Consider the following 22,331-nt stretch of genomic DNA (forward strand, 5'->3'; position numbering starts at 1 on the left):
AGGAGGAGGAGGACAGAGAGAGAGAGAGAGACGAGGAGGAGGAGGGCAGAGAAAGAGGAGGGGGGGGAGGAGGGGGAGGAGAGCAGGACGAGTTGAGGATGGGAGGAGACGTTGAAGAGGAATGAATTGGAGGCTGAGGGGAGGAAGCTGCGAGCACAGGAGGGGAGGATGAGGTGGAGGAGGAGGAGGAGGAAGAGGAGGAGGAGGAGAGGACGGGTGGGTGAGGAGAGGAGCGGGGAGACTTCCCGTCCTGCTCTCGGGGAGAGGCCCCGTTCAGCAGTGCCCCTCCCGCTCGCTCCAGCCTGTCCTCGGAGTTCTTGGAGGCCATGGTGAGTAAAACCTCCTCCATGTTGTCCCTCAGCGCCCTGCGCTCTGAAAACCAGCAGTCCACCTCCGTCCTGGACAGCCTGGTCTCCTTGGCCAGTTGGTCTGCAGCAAAAACAAGAGCTCTGAGGATCACATGAGCTGCGTTTCAGCAACTTGAAGGAGTTCCCATTTGGAAACCGCAGATCTCAGTCTCTCTCTCCAGGAGACTTAAAAATAAAAAAAAGAGGCTCATTAAAAACATTTCTGCTATTCCTGTCATGTAGGCGCCTAGAAAAAATGTTGTGAAGCTCCTCCAGTGAGAAGGAAAGTTAACTCACACGCTGTTAACGCCATTTTTTTACAAGTAATTTAAACATCAAATAATAAATAAGAACGCTGAACCTGATATGAACAAAACACAACAAACTGCTAATTAGACCAACTGGAACAGCAGAAAAAAAAAACTGCTGAAGTGTGCCAATGAAGTCCAAAACTCCAACAACAACTCAGTCAAAAAGGAATTTAAGACTTACTTTTGTAATAATCTAAGCTGACACCGTGTCTCTGTTTTAATCTATAAACAGTACAAGAAGTGGGAAAATTTATGTCCAATGACGAATTCTGATTCTGCCTCCAGTGGCTCATTAAGGGTCTCCATGGTAACTGCACACCTGTGTCTCACTCCCCAACAGTACTCTTAATAACCGGACAGAAACGTAGAGTCAAAAACAATCATCATGCAAAAACTATAAGTCATTCTGAGTTTACGTGCTTGTGACAGGGTTCAGGATTTTACCGAGTTCTGCGTCTGCTGGAGTGCAGCTTCTCTGGAAGCTCTCCTCCAGCGCGTTCAGCTGCTCCGATGTCTTCCCCTTCACCCTCTCCAGCAGAGGGAACTTGCTCGGCACCGCCCTCCGAACAGGAACGTCTTTAACTGGCGCCGTTGCCTCGGCTTTCACCAGCACAGGCGGGGCAGGAGCACCTCCAAGAGACGCACAGAAGCAAACACTTCAGAACCTAAAAAGTTTTCTGATTTTAATCTGCAAGATCTAAATCAACTTTATAAAACCAGAGAAATGAATATTTTTATGATTATGTTATGAGTTCAGCTCTGATTCCGTCACATACTTTTGAGATTGAGGAGCCTCTGTTCACTGAACCACTTCTTTATCTCCCCTCTGGACAGTCCGGTGGTCTCTATCAGCCTGTAGATCTGTCACATCACGCAGCATTAAAGGAAAAGTTCAGAGGCGAGTGGTTTAAAAAACTAAAGCGGCAAAACTAAACTAGAGCCTCTAACAACGATTTTACTCTTGCATCATGACACAAAAATTAATGTCATTCCACTCACTTATTCTTACCTCATCTTCCTCGGGGAAAGGACACTGTGTGTAGCTGGACCTCAGCACCGACAGCTGCTCGGCGGTTTTGTTGGGGTCGACTGTGAAATTCAGCGTTTTGGGTGAAGCCAGTTTGGACGCGGCTGCCGGTGCGGAGATGGTCTGGATGATGGAGGGTCGTTTACTCTCCGTGGAGATCACGGGCGTGGCCAGGGGCCGCTTGAGTGACTGTGCCACCTGTGGGGATTAATGGAGATTAATCTCCCTGCATCGAGCTGCTTGTCAAGAGAACTTCCCTTTTTCATGAACTGATCTTTTTAGACTTCTGATCAGGTTTTCTACCTGGTTAGCCACTGTGAGGGCCAGTGGTGCGCACGTGACCGTCGAGCCGTTGGCCACGGGGGTCAGCACGAGGCTGGTCTGCCCCAGAATCTGACAGGGAAGGGACTGGAGGACAGAGGCTGCCGGCTGCAGGGCCTTCGAGCTGGCGGCGTGGACGGACTGGCTGCTGGATGAGTGCGAGTTGAGCTGTGAAGCCACCACGGTCAGAGTCTGAGGTACGGAGGTGATGGTACCGTTGAACATCTTCTTCCTGGCTTCTTCCACCTGACATAATAAGATTGGATACGTGTTGAGCTCTCAAACAACCAAAGCAAATGAAATATAACCCTGATTTAATTCTTTTTTCCCCAAAGCTGAAGCTGAAACAACTAACCAAATAAACTAATGACATCTAAAAAGTTCATTTGAAGCTAAAATATATTTCCATACTTTATTTAATTGTAATATTTCATTAACAAAACTCTTAAAAGGGATAATTCAGACATTTTAAAATGGGATTTTGAGGAAAGGTTCTGAACAACTGATATTTTACATTGCTGTCATTTTTGCATTACCCGGTTAGATTATATTATTATTATTAAAGATATTCCTGCCACCTACCAGCTACACTGGACGCTCTACAGCTAGCTGCTGCTATTGTTAGCCCTTTCATGTAACCGCATTTCTAGTAAATAATCTTGTGTAACAAAATTGACAGAAGTGTTCGCATGAAACACTGAATCTTTATTTTAGATTTGAACGGTGTTAAAGATGGCAGCAATCTGCTTTGGCTAGTTTGAAAGCCCACTTTAAAAAAGCTGGAATATCCCTTTAACAAATGCTGTAAATATATTTTCGTTGGACATTTTCTTTTATACCTTTTTACATTGAAAGACCATGTCTGTCTTTAAATTGTCCAAAGTTAAAGTGTAAAAAAACAGGACTTAATAAATGTGAGAAACCAGCCAGAAACGTACATCCTCATCAAAAAACAACCAAACTGAGACCACAGTGGATGAGTTCAGCCCCACCTGAGAGAAACACAGAATCTGAAACACCATAAATCATCGGAGTACCTCCTCAGGTGACCAGCTGATGCCCTGTTTGAGCCTCTGTGTGGTGAACCAAACTTTTATTTGCTCCTCGGGGTGTTTGGAGGCGGCGGTGAGCCACGAGAGCTCGGCTTGAGTTGGGTAGGGGAACTTGTTGAAGGAAGAGATGAGCGTCAGGTTGTCGTCCAGGGAGGGGTTGTATTTGGTTGTGTTGAGGGGCACTGCGATCTTCGGCACCTGAAACAAAGCAAGTCAGAGTGACGACGGAGAGTTTTTTTTCCCCTTGATTGTTACAAATGATTAGCCGAATAAATTACAGTCAGCTGGTATTAGTTTATAGACCCAGCTAAACTAAGCTAAAAAATGTCTACATATTCCTGTTTGAGATGAAGAGTTCTTCCTACCTGGGTGTAGTTTATAGGCTGCTGTAAAGAAGGCATGATGTGAGAAAGGCCGTCTGCTGTGAGGAGAGCCGACTCCGGGATGATGACCGTCCCGTTCACATTTAGCGCTGTGATTGGTTTCTTGGCCAGATCAGGGGTCAGTTTACTCAAATGAGGTTCTGTCCGTTTGGTATCCGTTGACATTGTTTTTGGTCTTTGGTTTTTGACCGCGGTGGGTTTGCTGAGGGACTGAGGACCCAGTCCGTCCCCTTTGTCAGGAAGGACCCCTGACGTGTTGTAAATGACTGCGTTGTTGCTGCAGCCCTCTATCGTCTGCTCTAAGATTGTCTGGTTGTTCATTTTGATGCGTTTGAATTTGAAGTTGCTCTCGCCCGGGTGGCATCTCTCGTTGTGCTCCGTCAGAGTGTCAAACTTTTTCGTGTTGAAGTTGCAGACGGTGCACAAGTACAGCGGGTTGAGGATGACGTTTGGGTGATTGGCGTCTACGTGTTCTTTGAAAGTGTTGAGATTCTGCGTGGAAAAGGAGCAGTACTTGCACTCGTAGCCTCCCTGCTGTCTGCGCTGAGGCTTGGAAGGGTCTGGCGGCTCCGTTTGCGGTTTGTCTGGACCTGTGGGAGGGTCCGAGGCCTTGCTAGTTAGATCCAAGTCCATGGAAGGCTCTGCCTCGGGAGATGGATCTGTAGTGACTGGTGCCTCCTGAACATGGTTCTCTGTTGTCTGGCAAAGGGAAAAGGTAGAAGTTAAAGTTTTTAAACCTGTAAACAGTGTGCTACAGACATATTTATACCGTACCAATTTGGTGTGTGATCTTTTACAGGTACTGTAAGGAAGTAAAGTTAATCTACACAAGATAAGAGATGAGATTAAAATGAGAATTGTACGTTCAATATTAGGAAAAATTACAGAGAACCTTCTCAGAAATGAGTAAACCTTGACTTTCTGAGTTGAAAGTACCTCCATGTCGTTCGATTCTTCCTCCTCATCATCCAGATCCACTGGGGTCACCTCGGGCCGGATCATACAGGGCGTGGAAGCCTTACGTCGACTGGACATGATGGTGGCAGTTCAGGGTTTCCCTCTTGTGGACAGCCGCCCTCGCCAAGTACTTGTGCTCAGCCAGGGATGTGGTTAAGGTGGTTCACCTATGGCTCAAGGTCCAAGGATGCACGACGACTGAGAAAACACAGTATGGAGGCGGTGATGTACAGCCAGAAGGAATAATTGCAGATACAGGAACAAGCCTTTCTTTGGAAAGCTCTGGAAATTTTCTGGGGTTGGACTCGGCAGCCGAGACGTCTATGGAATTATGATGAGTGACTAAAGCAAAAAAAAAAAAGGGAACGGGTGGTGAAGGTGTGGGTGTAGTGCAGCGTAGGATGGACTTGCTGACAGCGTCAGCTCCAACGCTGGCTCAACTTCTGGAACTTCATGACAGGATGCTGCCTGGATGGGAGACGAAAAAAGAAAAAAGGACTAATTAGAAAATCTGGAGTGATGCCTTCATTTTCATCTATAGTTGATTTGGTTCTTAGTGCATAGTAAGCTAACCTTTGCATAATGCATGCAATGACTGTACGAAAACCTAAATAAGAGTCATCCTTAATTAGTTTTTCCAACTTTCAGAAAGAAAAGAACTTTTTCTCAAACATTAGTAAAACAAAAATACTTTACAGCCTGTGTATGCCATTTAGTATCACAGAAAGCACCAGATAAAGTGGTTAAAAGGTGCCAAGCAGCCCAACAGAGCCACATGTGGATCAGCAACAACCTGAAAAGAGCCAGAGCTCAGGGTTGTGAGCGAAGGTGGCTCAGAGTGAAAAACATGGCTGAAAATAAACAGCACAGCACAGCAGACAGTCGGCAGGTGGTCAGACCACTACATGACTGCTTCTGGCAAAAAGACTTTGAAAAAATAAATAAATAAATAAAATACTAACATGCTTTGTACACAATATTGTGTAGACAACAAACTTCAGGAAGAGACCGACGAGCTGTGTGGCCATAATCGGAGTGGACAGTTTTTTGAAAATCAAGACCCGTTTTTGTGAACATAGCTTTCAAAATTCTTGGTCATCCACGTTATTCTTTTAGCCATCACCACCAGCATCCTCCCCGCCTCAGCTGCTGGAGGACACTTTTTAAAGGAAACTACATGTAGGCAGATTTAGATACATTTTTTTAATCATTATTAGTGAGCATCGGTGTGGTTTTGCGAACACCTTAAAAACTCAAGCAACAGGATGGGGTGTCCCTGCGACTCACGTGAGGAAATTGAGAACTACCGTGAACATCCAAAAACCTTCTGGAGGTGAATTTTGTTTGCCAACTACTTGCAGCGCAGTGAGATACCACTTTAAATGATACCGTGGATGAACTAAGTGCCCAGACAATGACCAGACTCTACCAATTTCCAGCTTGCTGAACAGAGCCGATGCACTACAGCTGTAGGTACGGCAAATTCAAGAAAACTTACATGTCAACTCAAAATGCTGATGTCGACGAATTATCATCGTCGACATCATCAATTATGACAACCATTTCCGGCAGACCTAACAGGAGTCAAGGACAATGTTGGCGAAAGGCGTGACGACGGACAACACTCCAGTCTGTAAAATCAGATCCCTGTCGTGTTGGGTTCAGGTCTTAGGCAGATTCATCAGTTCTGCTTTATGGTATAGCCGGTCTGCAAATACAAGCAGCTGATGGGTCTGCTGCTGTCAGTACCAGAAAGTTGTCCTGAGAGATATCGACTACCCAGGCAGCTGCTTCTGCTGCGAAGTGTGAACAGAATGACAATCTAGAAAGAAAGAAACCTTCACTGAGTTTTGTAGAGAGTGACCTCTTCATGAAGAAAGAGTGAGAGTGAGAGTGAGCAGGGGAAACTTCTCTTAGATGTCATTGCAGGCTAATGAGTTGACAGAAGCTCATCCAACTGCAAAGATCTATTGATATTCTAGATGCCTCACACACAAGCTTTATACACGCATTCACAGGAAAAATCTAATGAGTTCATGCAGAAGTGTTGCTCTTCTATCAGGACATAATGAGGTTCCATAAAACACCAAGCGCAGGACGACAAGCTCCTAATTTAAATTAAAATCTCTTGTACACGTCACCACTTCATTACATAGATCTTATCAGTAAACACAAGCAGAGGAAATCTAACGCCTCCCGAACAATTAGCCAGAGAGTTGAAGCCCGAGGCCTGAGGCTGTTTTGGCAGCTGTAGATTCACTTCACGACCGCGGAGAAGTGGCTCACACTTGACCTGGACCTCTCCAAACAGCTCCACGTGAATCAAACGTCGCTGTAGCCTTTGAGGCTCGAACGCTGTCATCCGCCAGACAACTCATTGTCCCGAGATATCTCAACTCCTCGAACATCCCACTGAGGCATCATCAGAATGCAGCCTCATTACCATGGCGTCGCTATAGCAACAGTGGACGTGGAGCTGTAGCGAAGCGGCAGCCACATCCGTGTCATCGGCGGATGCTCTACACACAGGAGTCACCCGGCTGCACGCAGGACTGGGTTTGGTGTCAATTAGAGATTTATCAAACAGTGCAATTATTTCGTCAAAATATTTTCAGGTTGGCTGTCTTGGTGGTTAAGGAAATCTACAGGGAGGGTTTCGTTCTACTTTCAGCGTCCCCTAAAGTTTGGTGTTGCTAAAATTAAGTCAACATCTGGCGAGAAGGAACGAGAGGATGCATCCGAAGTGCCACGTTTTATGACCTGCCAAACTCCAGCTGCAACACTGAGAAAAAACAGTCTGAACACTTTTCTGAAGTGTTGACAGGCGGAGCAGAACAGAAACGGAGAGTAAAGAAGAAGAAGGAAAAAAAAAAAAAGCGCCAAGCTGTAGTTCAATCCCGAACTCCTACTGCAGTGAATCCACACAAGCAGAGCCGACGGAGGATGAGCAAGTCTTTTATGCAACGTCTTTAGTCAGAGCGACTTCTCTGGCGAGCAGAGAGTGCGTCAAAACGCTGCACAGTGGAGATCATCAGAGGCTGGCTTACATAACAAACAAGTTATTACCGAGTCACTGATATTTAAAAAAACAAAACATGACAATCGGAGCTCGACTTAAAGAACAAACAAACATTATCTTACAAAATGTCCACACAAACAGCTCTCTGGGTTTGTGCCGTGGCAGCCGAACGTGTGCATCCCACCTCAAACAGAGAGAAAAGCCTGTATAAATAGGTGAACCCTGGAGATACACCAACAGCCTTCTCTTCTCTCAATATTTTCATAGGAGGAGGACGAGGAGGGGCTGCTCTCCTGCTGCTGGCTCCGCTGGCTGCATGGAAGCACCGGATGCCATCATGGAGGAAACACGTGCAGTTTGTAACAAGAGGACTCCGGCATCTGAGATCGTTGGAAGAAGTTTACGTTTGGGCCTGAGCTGAGTGATTATTAAATATTTCTGACCTCTGATCAGCTGCCCAAACCTTCCATGTGATACATTTATTCTGTAAAGCAAAAAATGTTAATTAATGGGCGACTTTAAGCTAAAACTTGAGCTCTGTTTATAACTCCGATCACACTGACTCCCACCTGTTCCATTTGTGTGTCTAACCAAGTCAGCCTGTGTGTGTGTGTAGTCTGTGCTGGAGCCACAAACTCCCGACTGTCTGGATGCTCATTAAACTTGTATGAATACTCAGCCTGGCAGCCTCTTGTTTGGCCGTCTGTCAGTTTGTGCTTTCCTGTTGTTTGGCTGGCTGCTGAATTCTAATAAACTATCTTTCCCCCCAAAAAATTTATTAAGTAATACTTCAAGGCAACAAATGAATTTATCAGCACTGACAGTAATGAGGTTGACACAACGCGCCGGCCGTACCGGGGAGAACGCAGCGGCGATCGATACGAGCCTGCGTTCCAACTGAGCCACAGTAATGTATGAAGACGGACAGATGATCCGATATGTCGGAAACATAATGGGCCGATAGGAAGGACGTGTTTCCAAACAGCGCCGAGGAGCGAATGACACACAACAGATGAGTCACAGCAGCACACTCCACTCAATCCCTATTTCTGGTTGCCATTAATGCAATCTCAAAGTGAGGCAGGGCGTGCATGTGACTCAAATTCGCTCACGCAAAACCTGAAATTTTGGGAAAACAGTTTGGTTGATACCTTAAATAAAACAACAACATATCGGAGCTTGTTAAAACCCATAACAGCAGGCTAAATTTAGAATGACTGATGTTCATTTCAATGCAATTATTTCAAAAGATGTTTCTTATGAATCACTATGGTTACTGCTGTAAATGTGCCCTACAAGTTTGAGAAAAAGGTTGAAGAGTTATAATGTCGTAATGAATTATAACCAGACTAATCAGATGTACAGAGTCAACATAAACAAATATCAATCTGGTAGACTACAATGGGGGTTTATTATTATTATTTTGTTACATGACCCGAAAACCATGGCACTCGAATCAGATTTATCTGGAAAACGTGTTTCAAACATGGGAGCGTTCACGCTGCTCTCTTGGCTTTACTCGGTGGGGCGTGTTCCTCCATCTCTGTCTTGTTTGGAGTGCGGTTTCCCCCCATCGTGACTGCTTGATCCACAAGTGAGCCGCTGCGAGTCAGGAGGACAATGTGTGTGTGTGCCGGGACTTGTGTGGGTTGAGGAGAAGCACCGCCACAAATACAACGTGTCCCAGCAGGCGGGAAGACGGGGAGGCAGAAATTTCGGACTGTCGCAGAATTAATTTAAATCTCATCACGCGGCTCCTCTGGAGCAAAGCGAAGTGCTGCACAGTGTTTGAGTGCTGGGTATGTTCTGCATAGCAACAGAGCACAGTGCTACTTTTGCTGGTCTGGTATGAGGACTAAAAGCGGCTCAATGACGAAAATGGTCATTTTCCTATCAGACGGGAGCCTGCGCTATATGTCTGCAGCCAGAAACGACTGAATACATGCCCGAAATGATACGCAGCGTTTGCTTTGAAAGAACAGCAATGAACTGAAATCAGCGGCACGCTTCAGGAGAAGGAAATAAAGTTGGGATCAAACTAAGTAAAATAATTATTTGAAACAACATATTAATGATGTATTTATCAGAATTTAAAATTATACCCTAAGCTGTGTACCTAACCACCTACAATTTTCTTTTTCCATATTGAATTGTAGGTGGTTGTGTTCATGTTCATACGTTTACAGTAAAAACAACTTTTAAATGTTCAGGAGCCTTTTGAAATCTACAAATTATATAAATAATAACCCTCTAGTTTACTGAACCAAAGTATTTGTACAGATAAAACCCAACTGAATAAAACAACAGTAAATCTACTTTATAAAACAGATTATAGATCCTTAACATTGGTGTTATTTATCAAAAGTAGATCAAATGAACAAGTCATCAGCTAACACTACAGGAAAACAAAGGCCTGAGCAATAAAATGAGCTGCAGACTTTCGTGTTTGTAAAACATCCTATTTCTTTTTATTTTATTACCTCTAGTGCTTCCCCTGACTCTGTTTAAACACTTTAAAGATATTACAAAACACTGAGTTTTGTTCACTTAGTAAGAACTTACAGAAGAGCACAGATTATTTCACACTAGTGATAACATGTCTTCAATACACAGCTTAGCTATGATGCATTTACTAACCAACTAAAAAAGCTTTTTTTGAGTGTCATATTGGTCAGTCAAAGGTCAGGCTGTTTAAAACAGAGTGATACCAGTCATCAGTCCTTCAACTGATTCACAAAACAAATAAAACTATTCAAAGTGATCCCACGTCCGTTTCTGAAATCATGGTTTTATTTTGGAAGGATTACAAAGTGGAAACTATGATCACAGAGAGCTACAACTTCACTGCCAGAATATGCACCCAGTTCTTCACAATCATTTATTAGTCAGGTGAAAATGTTACAAATATACCTGGCTAGCAGAGTTAGCAGAGATGTACCCAAAGCTTCTGCTCCATCAGAGGGTCATTCAGCAGCAGGACCAGTGGTAAGCAGGTTATTATTAACCACAAGTCCTCATCTCAACTATAGAGATGGTCATTTATATATAAAAAACAAGCAACAGTCCCAAACTAGTTGGTAAATTGAAAGATGAATAAACAGAATAAATAAATGGTCATTCAGTATTTTTTCCGCCCAAATGTGTGCAGAATATTTTTGTGCTCAGAATGGTCTAATGTTAGTTCAGCTTAGAGCTTTTCTTTGGCTCCTAAGCAGTATGTTTCGCTGACATTTGTTGAGCTACGTTAATTAGCACTGTATGAGTTAAGGACAAAATAAACAGGTACTGTGAATAACTTGAATTGCTGTAACTCTGTTATTTTCTATGTTTATATGTGCATTGTGTGTGGAGAGAGTGACGGTGGGGGTGGACATTTGCAATATAATCGAATGACTACCAACTCAATCCAAGAGTTTATTTGCTTAAAGTGCCCGCCCGTAATCTTTACAAGATATTGACATAACATCCAACCTGTACCAGCAGTTCCTACAGTGTAATGTTCTGCTGAGAAAACCTCGAGTCCTGGCATTTATCTGGATAAAACACAACCATCAAACATTATTAAAGGCTAGGGCTAAACAAAGTCAAATACACAATATCTTTGGGTGCAATATTATTATTAAAACTGTACGCAAGTAATTAAATGTATTTGACAATCAGCTGGAACCCTACTGCCCTAAATGGGACTTACTGTAAATGATAGTAGCCAAAATGCTAAAGAATATACAGAATGTTTTGACAACAGGAAAAATAAAAGTGTGGAATTCATGGGTTTTTCCCCAACTGATAATATTTTTGCAATATTCAACATTATTACAGCAATGGCACATTTTCCTAATACTGCAGACCAAGCACACATGGCACCAGCACTCCCTAACATGAGAACCTGCTTTGCCTCGGAACAAAAACTGCTCAAAAAGGCAGCTTAGGACTCACACCTGAGTCCAAAAGATTCATCCGGTCTTCAACCTGGTATACCTAATCTTGTTAAGCATCTATGGGACATGCAGCAAAAAACTGAATTTACAAACCCCCGACTCAGTACCCTTTGGGACCCAAAGGATCAGCTGAACACAACCTGGTGCCACACACCAAAGGACACCCCCCAGATGTCCTGTGTTCAAATGGGGTACTAGCCATTCTGGAAACAAGACACAGACCAACACAATCCCCACTCCTGTCATCCTAATCAAGTGGGCTACATACAGTGTCGGGGGGAAAACATTTATTAAATAACAAACGAGCACAGAACTCGACCAAGAATCCAGTACGATACTGATTTTAGTTTGCACGGAGCAGAAACTTTCTCTCATTTCCAGTCCAACATACAGCCACACTGGGATGCACATACAGGGCGAGCTATAAAAATATCTAAGTGCTGATGGTAGGGTTACCATGGCGACGCGGTAACCAACAGAGAGCGTGTGCGACTGTGTGCTTTCATCCTGGAGCAAAAACCCCGCAGAGGTCAGAAACGTCATGACAGCAGCAGCTATAGGTTTGCAGCGTTGAAGCAGACAGCTCATTTAGAACAAGCTGGCAACTTCATGCAGCTTCTATCTGAGGGAAGCTGGATGGAAGAAACACCGACTGGCTTTTCCTTTTAGTATTGTTATTAGGGGCACAGGTGCAGGTGGACTACGATTTCCTTTTTAAGCCAACATACATTAACTTGCCATAATACCATCTGAGACCGGATTTGTGAGGATTTCCGACAAAAAAAAGAAGGGGAAAAAAAAATCATCATGGAGCAGTCGTGATTGTAGCTCAGCAACAGACTCAAAGCCAACCATTTTGCTAAGATGAGAGTCCTGCAGTTCTGTGTGGCCTCCTCAGTGCTTGGATTTGCAACATCTAAAGCTGTATCGGGCCAGCTTGTTCCTGCGAGTCCTCACAGAAAGTGACCTTGGTGATAAACGCTAACACATCAGCAAACCTTTTTTGGGGGATGCAGGGGCTGCAAGGAGGACTAAAATCAGCCGATAAATTAAGATATATTGGCTTCAATCGCTGTACTTGAACTCTTACGAGGCTTTTGTGATAATCCCCCCTTGCAGCCCTTATTCACACCTCCTTTTGTCCGGCAGGGCCACTCCTCCCCGAGCGCCACATTCTTCGTTTTCACCCTCTCCCACAGCGTTGTGCAAAGCCAACCCTTTTGCAAAACTTCAGTTGCACGTTTACGCTGCAGTCAGGCGAATTAAATCATATGTTTCACCGGGATATCATTTTTGCACCAAGTTTGTCTGCCAAGTGCTTCCAAGTAAGTTAAAAAAAATAAATAAATAAGAGCCTGGAGAGTACTTTGTGATTGTTGTGTACCTGTCAGTCTCTGCCTTCCCTGCAGTAGGAGGGGCTCCAGCCTTTTCTCACTGGGATCAGGCAGGCAGGGTGGGGGGGTTCTGAGCTCCTCCACTGGCTCACATGGCGCAGTGCAGAAGGTCTTACAGCAAGCAACCCCCCATTCCATTTTTTTTTTTTTTGCTGACAAAACTTGAAATTTAAAGGACACAGAGGACTGCGAGTGCCGGGGCCTGCCTCCACAAACGGATGGCTCCTATGTGCAGGAAAAGCAGCGTCTGATGTGCCATGAGCCGACTGCTAAGTGCTGAATTAGTTTAGTTCGCAGCAGAAGTTCTACAGCACTGCAGTGGTTGTAAGTGGAGTACAGTGGGTGGTTTAATATGTGCTTACACATGCAGAGGAACATCGCTGTCCAGAGGGCTTCACACCTGAATAACAATCCATTTAGCAATGCAGCTGCAAGGACTTTTAGTGAAAATCCAGAGATCCTCTGCAGATGAAGTAACTGGGTCCAGATTAGTGATGGTGATAGACAGCGAGACACAGACACTCTTCTCCTACGGGCTCAAGGCTAGTCCAGCTCTCGTTTCTCACTCACCCCGCTCAGACACTCTGACTCTCGGCTCTTCTTTTACAAGAATCTCTCAATGTCACCTTCAAGTGTGTGAATACTGACTGAATACATCTTCCCGTTCTTTTTCTAAAAATTATTTTTGCTGCTGCTGTGCTGTTTTAGCCAATCAAAAGGTTCAGCTCATTCAGGAGATGGGTGCTTCGACTTTATGCTTTGTTTTGTTATTAATTTTATACTTTTCAAAATATCTAACTTTATTTATAATAAAATTCACCAAATAATTAAACTGAGATCTCTTCAATTCTTTCAAAACCTTTGATCTTTTTTAAATATTTTTTATTATGTTTTAGCTCCCCCTTTGTTACTTTTAGCTATAATGTTGCTCCTTTTATGTTCTTGTTAGGTAGTGTTTTGCTACTTTTGACTTTATGTTACAGTTGAGCTAATTTTAGCCTTTAGCTGGCGTTCTGCTTCTTTTACCTTTAATAACTTTTTCCACCAAATTTGAGCAGTCATTCAGCACTCACATTGCATTTCCCCAAAAAATAGATTTTCTCATGTTTGTTTTAAATTTCTAACACTACATATCAAAATCATTTAACTCTTTATGGCTGTCTGATCTGAAAACTCTCTGGTGACAGCACATCAAGTACTAAAAGGTATTGGGTTAGCGAACATAGAAAGACATAAGACTTAAGAACACTGTGACCTCTTGTGCGTTTTACCTAGAAATGCGGCTGCCCTGACGGAAGTCTTCCAGGAATCCAACAAGGTTTTAAGCCACCAAATCAGAGCCATTTACACTGAAAACTGACACCAAAGTGAAGCCCTGCTTTTACAGGTTGAGGCGCATCAAGGGGCTTTAGTCCGCTTTTTAATGGTTTCACTTTTGCCATCTGTTTCCATCACTCTCATGAAGAGCCACTCAATTGTCTCTTCTCCAACATTACACCTACTCTCGACCACAGCTTCCTCTGCCTCTCCAGCTCTCCCCATCACACTCTCAGCCCCACCTACAGGTGATGAGCTCATCTCTGTAGCCGCCTGAGTCACCTAACAACACGTCTGAGGAGCCGGGGGAGGCTCGGCAGAGAAGACGACCTGAGACGAAAACACTGGAACAAAGCGCTGTAGTAGATGTTGGTGATGTTATGACAGGGCCCAGATGAGCACGGCACAGGCCACGATGACAACAACCTCTACCCTCCAACCCACGATGACTCACTCAGTGCTTCACCAAAAAAATGGACAGCCTTTATATAGCTGGAGACAGGATGGTTCTGTTCTATGTGAAGCAAAACAAAAACCAGTAGAGACCTACTTCTAAAGAAATTGCAAATAACACAAGCAAGTCGTAATATTACTGTCAGTTCGGTCTGAACTGCAGGTAAAGAATGGGAGCAATGCCAGTTTTAACACATGAAACGTCCAATTACTTTGACCTTTTTGTGCTAAAATGTGCTTACGCCAATCAAGGGAAAAATTCAGTCTTCTAAATGAAACCAGAATTAGAATTATGAATACGTTCCTCCCAACTTTAATCAAACTTCAAAGTTAGCTGGAGGCATGAAACCTACATACTTCTTTGTTGTTGTTGTTGTTGTTTATTTTGTTGCTCACAACAAGCTGTGTTTGTTAATGGAAAATCCTGTGTTAGCTGCTGATGCGCATCAGCCAACACCGGTTGCTCGGCAGGTGACCGTAATTGGATGATTTTGAGCTTGACCGGCTCGTAAGGTGACTGGCACTCAAAACCTAATTTATTTCCAGTGTGTGAACGCACCATAGATAAGTTGCTAATTTGCCCCAACAATGGCACGTCTTCATCGTGGAAGATTCTCCCGAATGAGGAAGACTTAAATTGAGCATTTTGTAAAACCTGTAAAGTGTTTAAATGAAAAAAAAGAGGAGGCAAAAGAGGTGTAGGAGGCAAATAAAAAGAAACGTGGATTTTTTTTAAAGAGGTATGTTTGCTGCCTGCTGTACTGCTCATTAACATAGAGACCGGGGGTTTTCCATTTAGGTACCAGCTGACACTTAAACAGGTGACATATTTAAGTGTGGCTCATTTTGTGACAACTAGAATTTGCAACTAGAGGACAAATGCAAATAAATATCAGAATTGGGCAGAGGTATGGTTATAAGGTATACCAGGATATCCAAAAATAGCAGCAGCATTGCTCATAGCTCATTCTGTAAATTTTATCATAACTGCGTTTTGAATTTAAACTAGGGATGTCAAGATTTGTTTTGTCCCCAATGCCAACCCTGTGTGTGCGTTTCTTTGTTACGTAAGCAAAACATACCATGAACCAAAGGACAGTTTTTAATGAAACCTTCAGAAAGTAATCACTGGATGTACGACCGTTTAACGTTTGGAGTCACCCAAATTCAAGATGGCTGCCACAGCTAATCGACCTTAGCAAACACATACAGTAAAGGGCTCTAACTCAGTCAATGTTACAGATACTGAGCATCATCTCCAACACATACTCCGAGCACCACACACTGTGTGAGGTCTTTGCTTAAAACTTTGGCATTACCTACTAGAGTCAACCTCGTCTGCCTGTCTGTTTGCAAAAAAAAAAAATCTCTGAGCAAATTTTAATTAAAAACTTAAAGCAATCATTTAATGTACAGCTACAACTAATTGACTAAAAAGTAAGTATTTTCTGATAGTCTCTACTTGATACTTGCAGTTTTGAGAGCACAGACTTGAAGACTACATGCCATAAGTGCATTAAAGTTATTAAAGCCAATATTGTGCCTGACACCTCAATAGCTGTAGATCAAAGTAAAAGAAATACTGCGTTCAGGTTGTTTTTTATCTCAATAAAAGGGAAAAATAAAATCTTTTTTCACTTTCGCATAACACAACATTTGAATATACATGAAAAAAAAATTGTTTTGCCTGCAGCAGAACAAGTTTTTTATCAAATGAGGAATCTACGTAGTGCGCCGTGAGGCAGTGAGATTGGGCAAACGTCTGATGGGCATTTCAGGCAAAAATACTCTTCAAATTTGTCTGTGATTATTTAAATGTAGATAACAAAAAACATCTGTGCAAACTACAGCAAAACAGTCATAAATGTGTGGTGTATTTCAAGCTAACAATAATAATATTTTTGAATCTAAAGCCCAGTTTACGCAACGTTGTTTGGAAGCAAAATTCATTGACAGTGCGTCTTATAATCCATTGCGCCCTATAGTGCGGAAAATACGGTACACACATATATATCTTTCTAATCATTCCCACCCAATTCTGTGACACTAAACATACAGCTTTTCATTTTTTTTTGTCTGCCTTTGTACACGCTGAGGGCCATCAAAGTAGCACTAATGTGGTTTATTTCAGAACATCAGGACCAAAACACTAAACAGGTCTAACATCAGCAGGACACAGACCACAAAAACAACCTGCCACCTGTCTCCCTTCATTTATCAAACACAAGCTGAATTTCAAAGAGAGGGAGAGAAAAAAAAAGAAAAAGAAAAAATTGCATGTCAATCTTCTTCTTCAGATTAGTTTCTGTAAGTAATCTTGGCGGCATGATTGACACGTGCAGCATCTAAGCAGAGGCACGTATCACACGTCATTTCTACAAATCACGCTCGACCGTCCTGCACCAAATTCACTGGCAGATGTCACAAATGGTTTTGAAAATGAAAAACAAAAAAAGGAAAATAATAAAAGAAAAACACTTGTTTTGATCTCACTGTGGGATTTCTGCAAAACATGAGCAGCTAATTTAACACTGTAAAACACAATTTCGACTTTGATTTAACAGCTTGCATGTAGTCCGTGAATAAACAGAACAATCTTTGTATTCTCCTTCAAATCTGCTTTTCAAACCCGACACTAATTTTGAAGCTCTGTGATCTAAATTAATGTGGCAGACTGAGTCTTGTTCATTTTCCCACCAACTGACTACGGTAAACAAGTAAAACGCCTCTAGGAACAAACGGAGTAGATCGCTTCACAGCTGGATGTTTTGGCTTTGACATTCCGAGAAGCCACAGTGCACTGGAGGAAACCACATGGTTGGGCAAGAAAAATGACAATTAAAACGGAGGATTTATTTGCATGCAAATTTCTTTAGAGGCAATCCGCTTTACTGTAAATAAAGCAAACGGCTGTCAGCTGCACGTGGCATTTCCCCCTCGCTGTGCGACACCGTACTGAACAGCGACGCTATAAACAAGGTAGGATGGCGACATCTGCATCCTCTAATCCCTTGAATAATAAATACTCCCCGCATCCTTCAGAATTTATATAATGAAACGATGAGCGTTGATCCATTATGCGTGTGTCAAACCGTAAATTTTACAACTGAGAACATACAGTAAAATTGTATAATGTCAGAAATGCTTCAGTTTATGAAAGTACATTAATACATTTAGGCTTTCATCGCATGCCTTTGCAACTGTCAGCGCATGATTGTTAAATGTAATCGTTTGCTTTTTCAGTCGAGCAGGTTTGTTCTGTGATTGTTCCGTCTCCAATAAAAAGTGATCAAACCACCAGTCTGGATTGCATAACGCCGTCTCCGGTTCGGAGGATCACAGGCGCAAATGTTGTGAAGAACAAACAAGGAGCCAAATTTCTGTTCACGCTGGAAAGAGCCGAGAGTTCAGGTCTCAGCGAGCGGAGCCAAGTTCATACCCAGAGGAATAGCTGGTAACGGGCCTGACAGGAGGGTTAACTGCTCTGTGATCACAACCACTTTACATCTTTAGAGGGAGAGAAGGGGGGTGGGCTGGGGGGGTCGCTGATCAAAAACGTAGAAATACAAAAACGCAGAACATCAGGTCTCCTCAGAGCTAAAGGAAGGCTGTCTAATAAATACTCGTCAGGATGCGCAGAATGAATGACAGTGTTTACGCATAACACAAACATCCAAGTCGGTCTGTGTTGGATGAGCGAGAGATCCGTCACTATTTTAGATCTGAAGAAATAAATGTCAGTAATAAGCCAATTCCCTGGTTTCCTGTTTGCTTTTTCTGTATTTCAAGGGTTTCTCACTGTAAAAGTCCAAAACTCAAAATTTCAGATTAAAAAAAGGCATTTTTAATGCTTATGTACAGGCTCCAAATGTCATAATATTAATAATAATAATAATAATAATAATAAATGACTGTATGTGATGCTGGATAACAAGACATGACAATTTAAAAAAAAAAAAAAAAGACTTTTCCATTTGGAGTAAAATGAAAAAAAAAATCATGGGTTCAAGGTTAAGGTTAAATGTTAGGGATGGGTGTCAGGTGTTAAGATGAGGGTCTTGGGATTTGGCAAACATTGACTTACTCTCAAATGACAGAATGTAATAAAATTATTATTACTCCAGTAGATTAGGATCTCATCCATCGACCCTGGATGTTTTTAAAAACTAGGATTTTCTGGTGCATTTGCCCTCCATCCACACAAAAACTGATTTTTTGGGTGGAAAAACACTGACAATAAAAAAAGAAAGAAACTTACCAAAACAGAGATTTTTCAAAACTCCTATGTGTAGACTGGAGGAGTACGTAGCCACCTATTTTGTACATGCACACTGTCCCTTTGTGTCCTTGAAATCCAAACAACAATGGCGCCTTTTTACGGCTTTTGTAGCACCTGTCTCGGCTCATCCCGATCCTGTCACTGTCAAACTCTGATTAGGTGCCGAAACGGTCAATAACTGGAGAGGAAGTAATAAACGGCATCAAAGGGAAAACTTTTTGTAGAATCTCAGCCAAACTAAACATGGTCTTTCAGTGTATTTTGAGGTCACGGCTGTTGGTGTTCATCGGTGGCAATGGGTATATCAGCCCTTTTGTTAGAACAGTGACAGTAAAGAATATATAAATAATCAGAGAAAATGAATATCAGGAGTAGTGTAGACGGGGTCTAAACTGAATTCTCAGGGTTGGGGTAGCTGCCGAAGGGCGACAAAGAGGGGTCAGGAGGGGTACAAGGCTTCTTTTTGGGTGAGTAGTAACTAAAACTGACAAAAGTACAATGTGGTGAAAGCAGAAAAAAAGCCAGAGCTGTAGGAACCCGATGATTTGTATTCCACGTTATTTTGATTTAGGTTTGTCGTTGAAACAAAAGACAGACAAACTTTTTCATTAAAAAAATAACCACTGTATGTACATCTACAGCCGGCCCGATTCAGGATGCACCTACAACTCATCTAATTTCACAGATACTGACCCAAAGTCTGCTGCGGTCGTAGGCGAGATTGATCCCCAACACATATTTTAAGCACTAACACACTATTTGTTTCAAATTTAGCCATTAACTATTGAAGTCTCATGAATCACTGGAGAAATTGTAGTCATGTTTTCAGGAAATAAATCACTGAATGTAGGTCAACAACTGAATAACTGTTGGAGCCAGTTTGATTAAAGATGGCTTCCACAGCCAACTGAACTCAGAAAACACAAAACAGGCTATAGTTCAGCTGATTTTACTGATGTTTTGTCACAACTTGGTGCCTGTAGCTGACAGTTATTGACAACACATACTCAGAGCGCCTCTCATTGTGCAAAGTATTTGCTTAAAACCTTTGGTATTGACGGTTGGAGTCAACCGTTTGTCTACCCGCTTTTTTTCCCCCTTTCCAAGTCACGGGCAGCTGGTGCCTGTCTCCCGCAGTCACTGTGTGAGAGGGTGGAGGGACGACACTTTGGACAGGTCTCCGATTCATCACAGGGACACATGGAGACAAACAACCATTCATACTCTCACTCACACCTAGGGACAATTTAGAGTTAAACCGGACGTGCACGTTTCTGGTCTGTGGGAGGAGAGCGGAGTAAACGCATGCACGCCGTAAACTCCACCCAGAGAGGCCTGGAGGCGATCCTGCGACGTTCTGGCTGAACGGCAACACGTCTAACTACTTCCCTGTTTGTCTGTGATGTTAGCGAAATATCTCACAAACCAGTGGAGGGATTTTAACATACTCAGGTGGCTGAGTAGGTAGGGCTTCGTCCTGTAACTGCCATCTTCAAGCGGATGCCAACTTCACCTGCCTTGCCTGCTGGTGGTGGTCAGAGGGTTCGGTGGCGCCGGTGTGATGGCAGCCTCACATCTGTCACCATCAGTGTGTGGATGAATGGATGAATGACTGACTGTAGTGTAAAGCGCTTTGGGGTCCTTGGACTAGATAAAGCACAATACAAGTGCAGGCCATTTACCATTACAGCTGATAAACTTTTGGACTTAACCCTGTTCAAAATGGCCACCACAGACATGGTGATAAGCAATCCTATAAGGAATGCTAGGCCTAGAGTTTTTGGGGATTGTTACTGGGGGGCAAAAACATCCCTTTACACTGAGGTTATGAGTTGGTGTCATGGACCAGGCCGACATGTGCAGGTGCTGCATTGCCTTGTTCATTTCACCTCATTTGAACTGAAACTGTGACGCCGGAGGACGGCGGAGGGGGCACCGAGGACACCCTCCCCTCCCGGCTGAGGTGCTCCGGGTCCGGCAGGGCGCCGAACAAGCCTCCTCCTCGCCGGGTCGCTGCAAGCCGAAGTTGACGCTCTGCAACAATAAACAGCGACGACAGAGAGAATCACGGCGGACTTTTCAGGCTGTCCACGACTCTCTGCAGCGACGGGGAAATGATAAATAAACTCCACCACCTCCGTGTCTGAGAGGGGAGGTGACGATCCGCCTCCGACGCACAAATCAAAGTCTATAAACAACGTCGGGCTGGAAAAGTTGCAGTCGGAGCGAAGTACCGCCGAGACGGAGCGGCCGAACCGGGGCCGCCGTGCCGGACTTCACGGTGTCCTTCCCACCGACCGAGCCGAGATGTGACAGAGGGGCGCGGGGAAACGTACTCTCTCTCTCTCCCCCTCCACCCTCACCCACCCTCCAAATGTTCCCCCGCTCCTCGCCACCGACGTAACAACATGTCGGCAGAGACGGCCATGTTTAGCTGGTTATGTCGACACGGGGAGGAGGAAAAGTAAGACACGATGTTTCCCTTGCCCTCCTCGGCAGGTCGCAGAGAAACTCTCCGTCTCTCCCTCGCTCCCACACGGACGTCAAAAAAGCTCCAATTAACTCGGCGGAGTCGTCGTGTCTGAAGGTGTAAACAGGCAAAGTTCACGCGGCGAGATAAGTTAAAATATTTAAACGGAGGTGTGTGTGTGTGTGTGTGTGGAGGAAGGGGGGGTTGTTTTGGGAGCCTCGCGAGCCCACAGACGGGGAGCAACAAACCAACAACTACGCGCAGTTTCAACTTTTTTTTTTTTGATACGGGTCGTGTGAAAAAAAAAACAAGAGGAGTCGATCCGTTTCCTACCTGCCCACCGCTTTGGCGCCACGTTCAGGTACTGCGGCTCGAGCCCGGAACGTCTGCCCGAACTCAGAACCGCGACGAGATGTGTTTGAAACACTCCGGCGGCTGAAGAGACAACAGGCGACAGGGAACGAGGCGGTAGAGAGAGAGCGCGAGCGAGAGAGAGAGAGAGAGAGAGAGGAAAAAACACACACTGGCGATCAGAAGGAGAATCTACGCCAAAAGCCACATGATCGCCGACGTCAGAGTACGTATTTGCATGTCGTACCGGAGCGCCGGTACCCGTCCACAGCGGAACCATTAGACCGGAGAAAAGTTTCACGGCAGGAGGAGGAAGGCGAGAGAACTGCCCGTCCATGGCGGAGGCAGCAGGGCTGGCGTCAGAATGAATGAAGTGCGGTTTGTTGTCGTCATGTTGCCCCTCTTTGCTGCTGTCCGCCTGGCTCTTTGCTCGGAGCTCATTGCATATTTAACCCTCAGAGGGGGCGTCAGTTCCCGCTCCAGCCCCACCTCCATCCCGCCCCCTCCGCCTATATGCGGGAGCCGCCGCAGTGCTTCCTCAGCTGGAGGCTCTGCGCGCGCGCGTGGGGGGGTCTCCTGCAGCAGCAGCAGCAGCAGCAGCAGCAGCAGCAGCAGCAGGGGACACCCGCGCACATCTGCTTCATTCAGACACTCTTATCTGGATCTGAGAGGGTCACCCAGAGGCCAGCTGATCAGAGGTCAGCTGCTAGTC

At 44.1% G+C, this 22,331-nt stretch overlaps 1 protein-coding gene across 1 annotated transcript in view; it reads right to left on the minus strand.

Moving 5' to 3' along the window:
* The window catches only part of zhx2a (zinc fingers and homeoboxes 2a), a 28,232-nt gene extending 6,405 nt beyond the window's left edge, over positions 1 to 21,827 (minus strand). Inside the window, exons 1-9 of the mRNA XM_037980221.1 lie at positions 21,602 to 21,827; positions 4,378 to 4,866; positions 3,424 to 4,140; positions 3,044 to 3,256; positions 1,989 to 2,252; positions 1,668 to 1,883; positions 1,435 to 1,519; positions 1,103 to 1,288; positions 81 to 429 (exon numbers count right to left, since the gene is read on the minus strand). Coding sequence (XP_037836149.1) covers positions 81 to 429; positions 1,103 to 1,288; positions 1,435 to 1,519; positions 1,668 to 1,883; positions 1,989 to 2,252; positions 3,044 to 3,256; positions 3,424 to 4,140; positions 4,378 to 4,476 — 2,129 coding nt within the window. The 5' untranslated portion in view covers positions 4,477 to 4,866; positions 21,602 to 21,827. The remainder of the gene's footprint in view (positions 1 to 80; positions 430 to 1,102; positions 1,289 to 1,434; positions 1,520 to 1,667; positions 1,884 to 1,988; positions 2,253 to 3,043; positions 3,257 to 3,423; positions 4,141 to 4,377; positions 4,867 to 21,601) is intronic.
* Between the last annotated feature and the right edge of the window lie 504 nt (positions 21,828 to 22,331).

Source organism: Kryptolebias marmoratus, linkage group LG16, assembly GCF_001649575.2.
Source record: "Kryptolebias marmoratus isolate JLee-2015 linkage group LG16, ASM164957v2, whole genome shotgun sequence".
Lineage (NCBI taxonomy): Eukaryota > Metazoa > Chordata > Actinopteri > Cyprinodontiformes > Rivulidae > Kryptolebias > Kryptolebias marmoratus.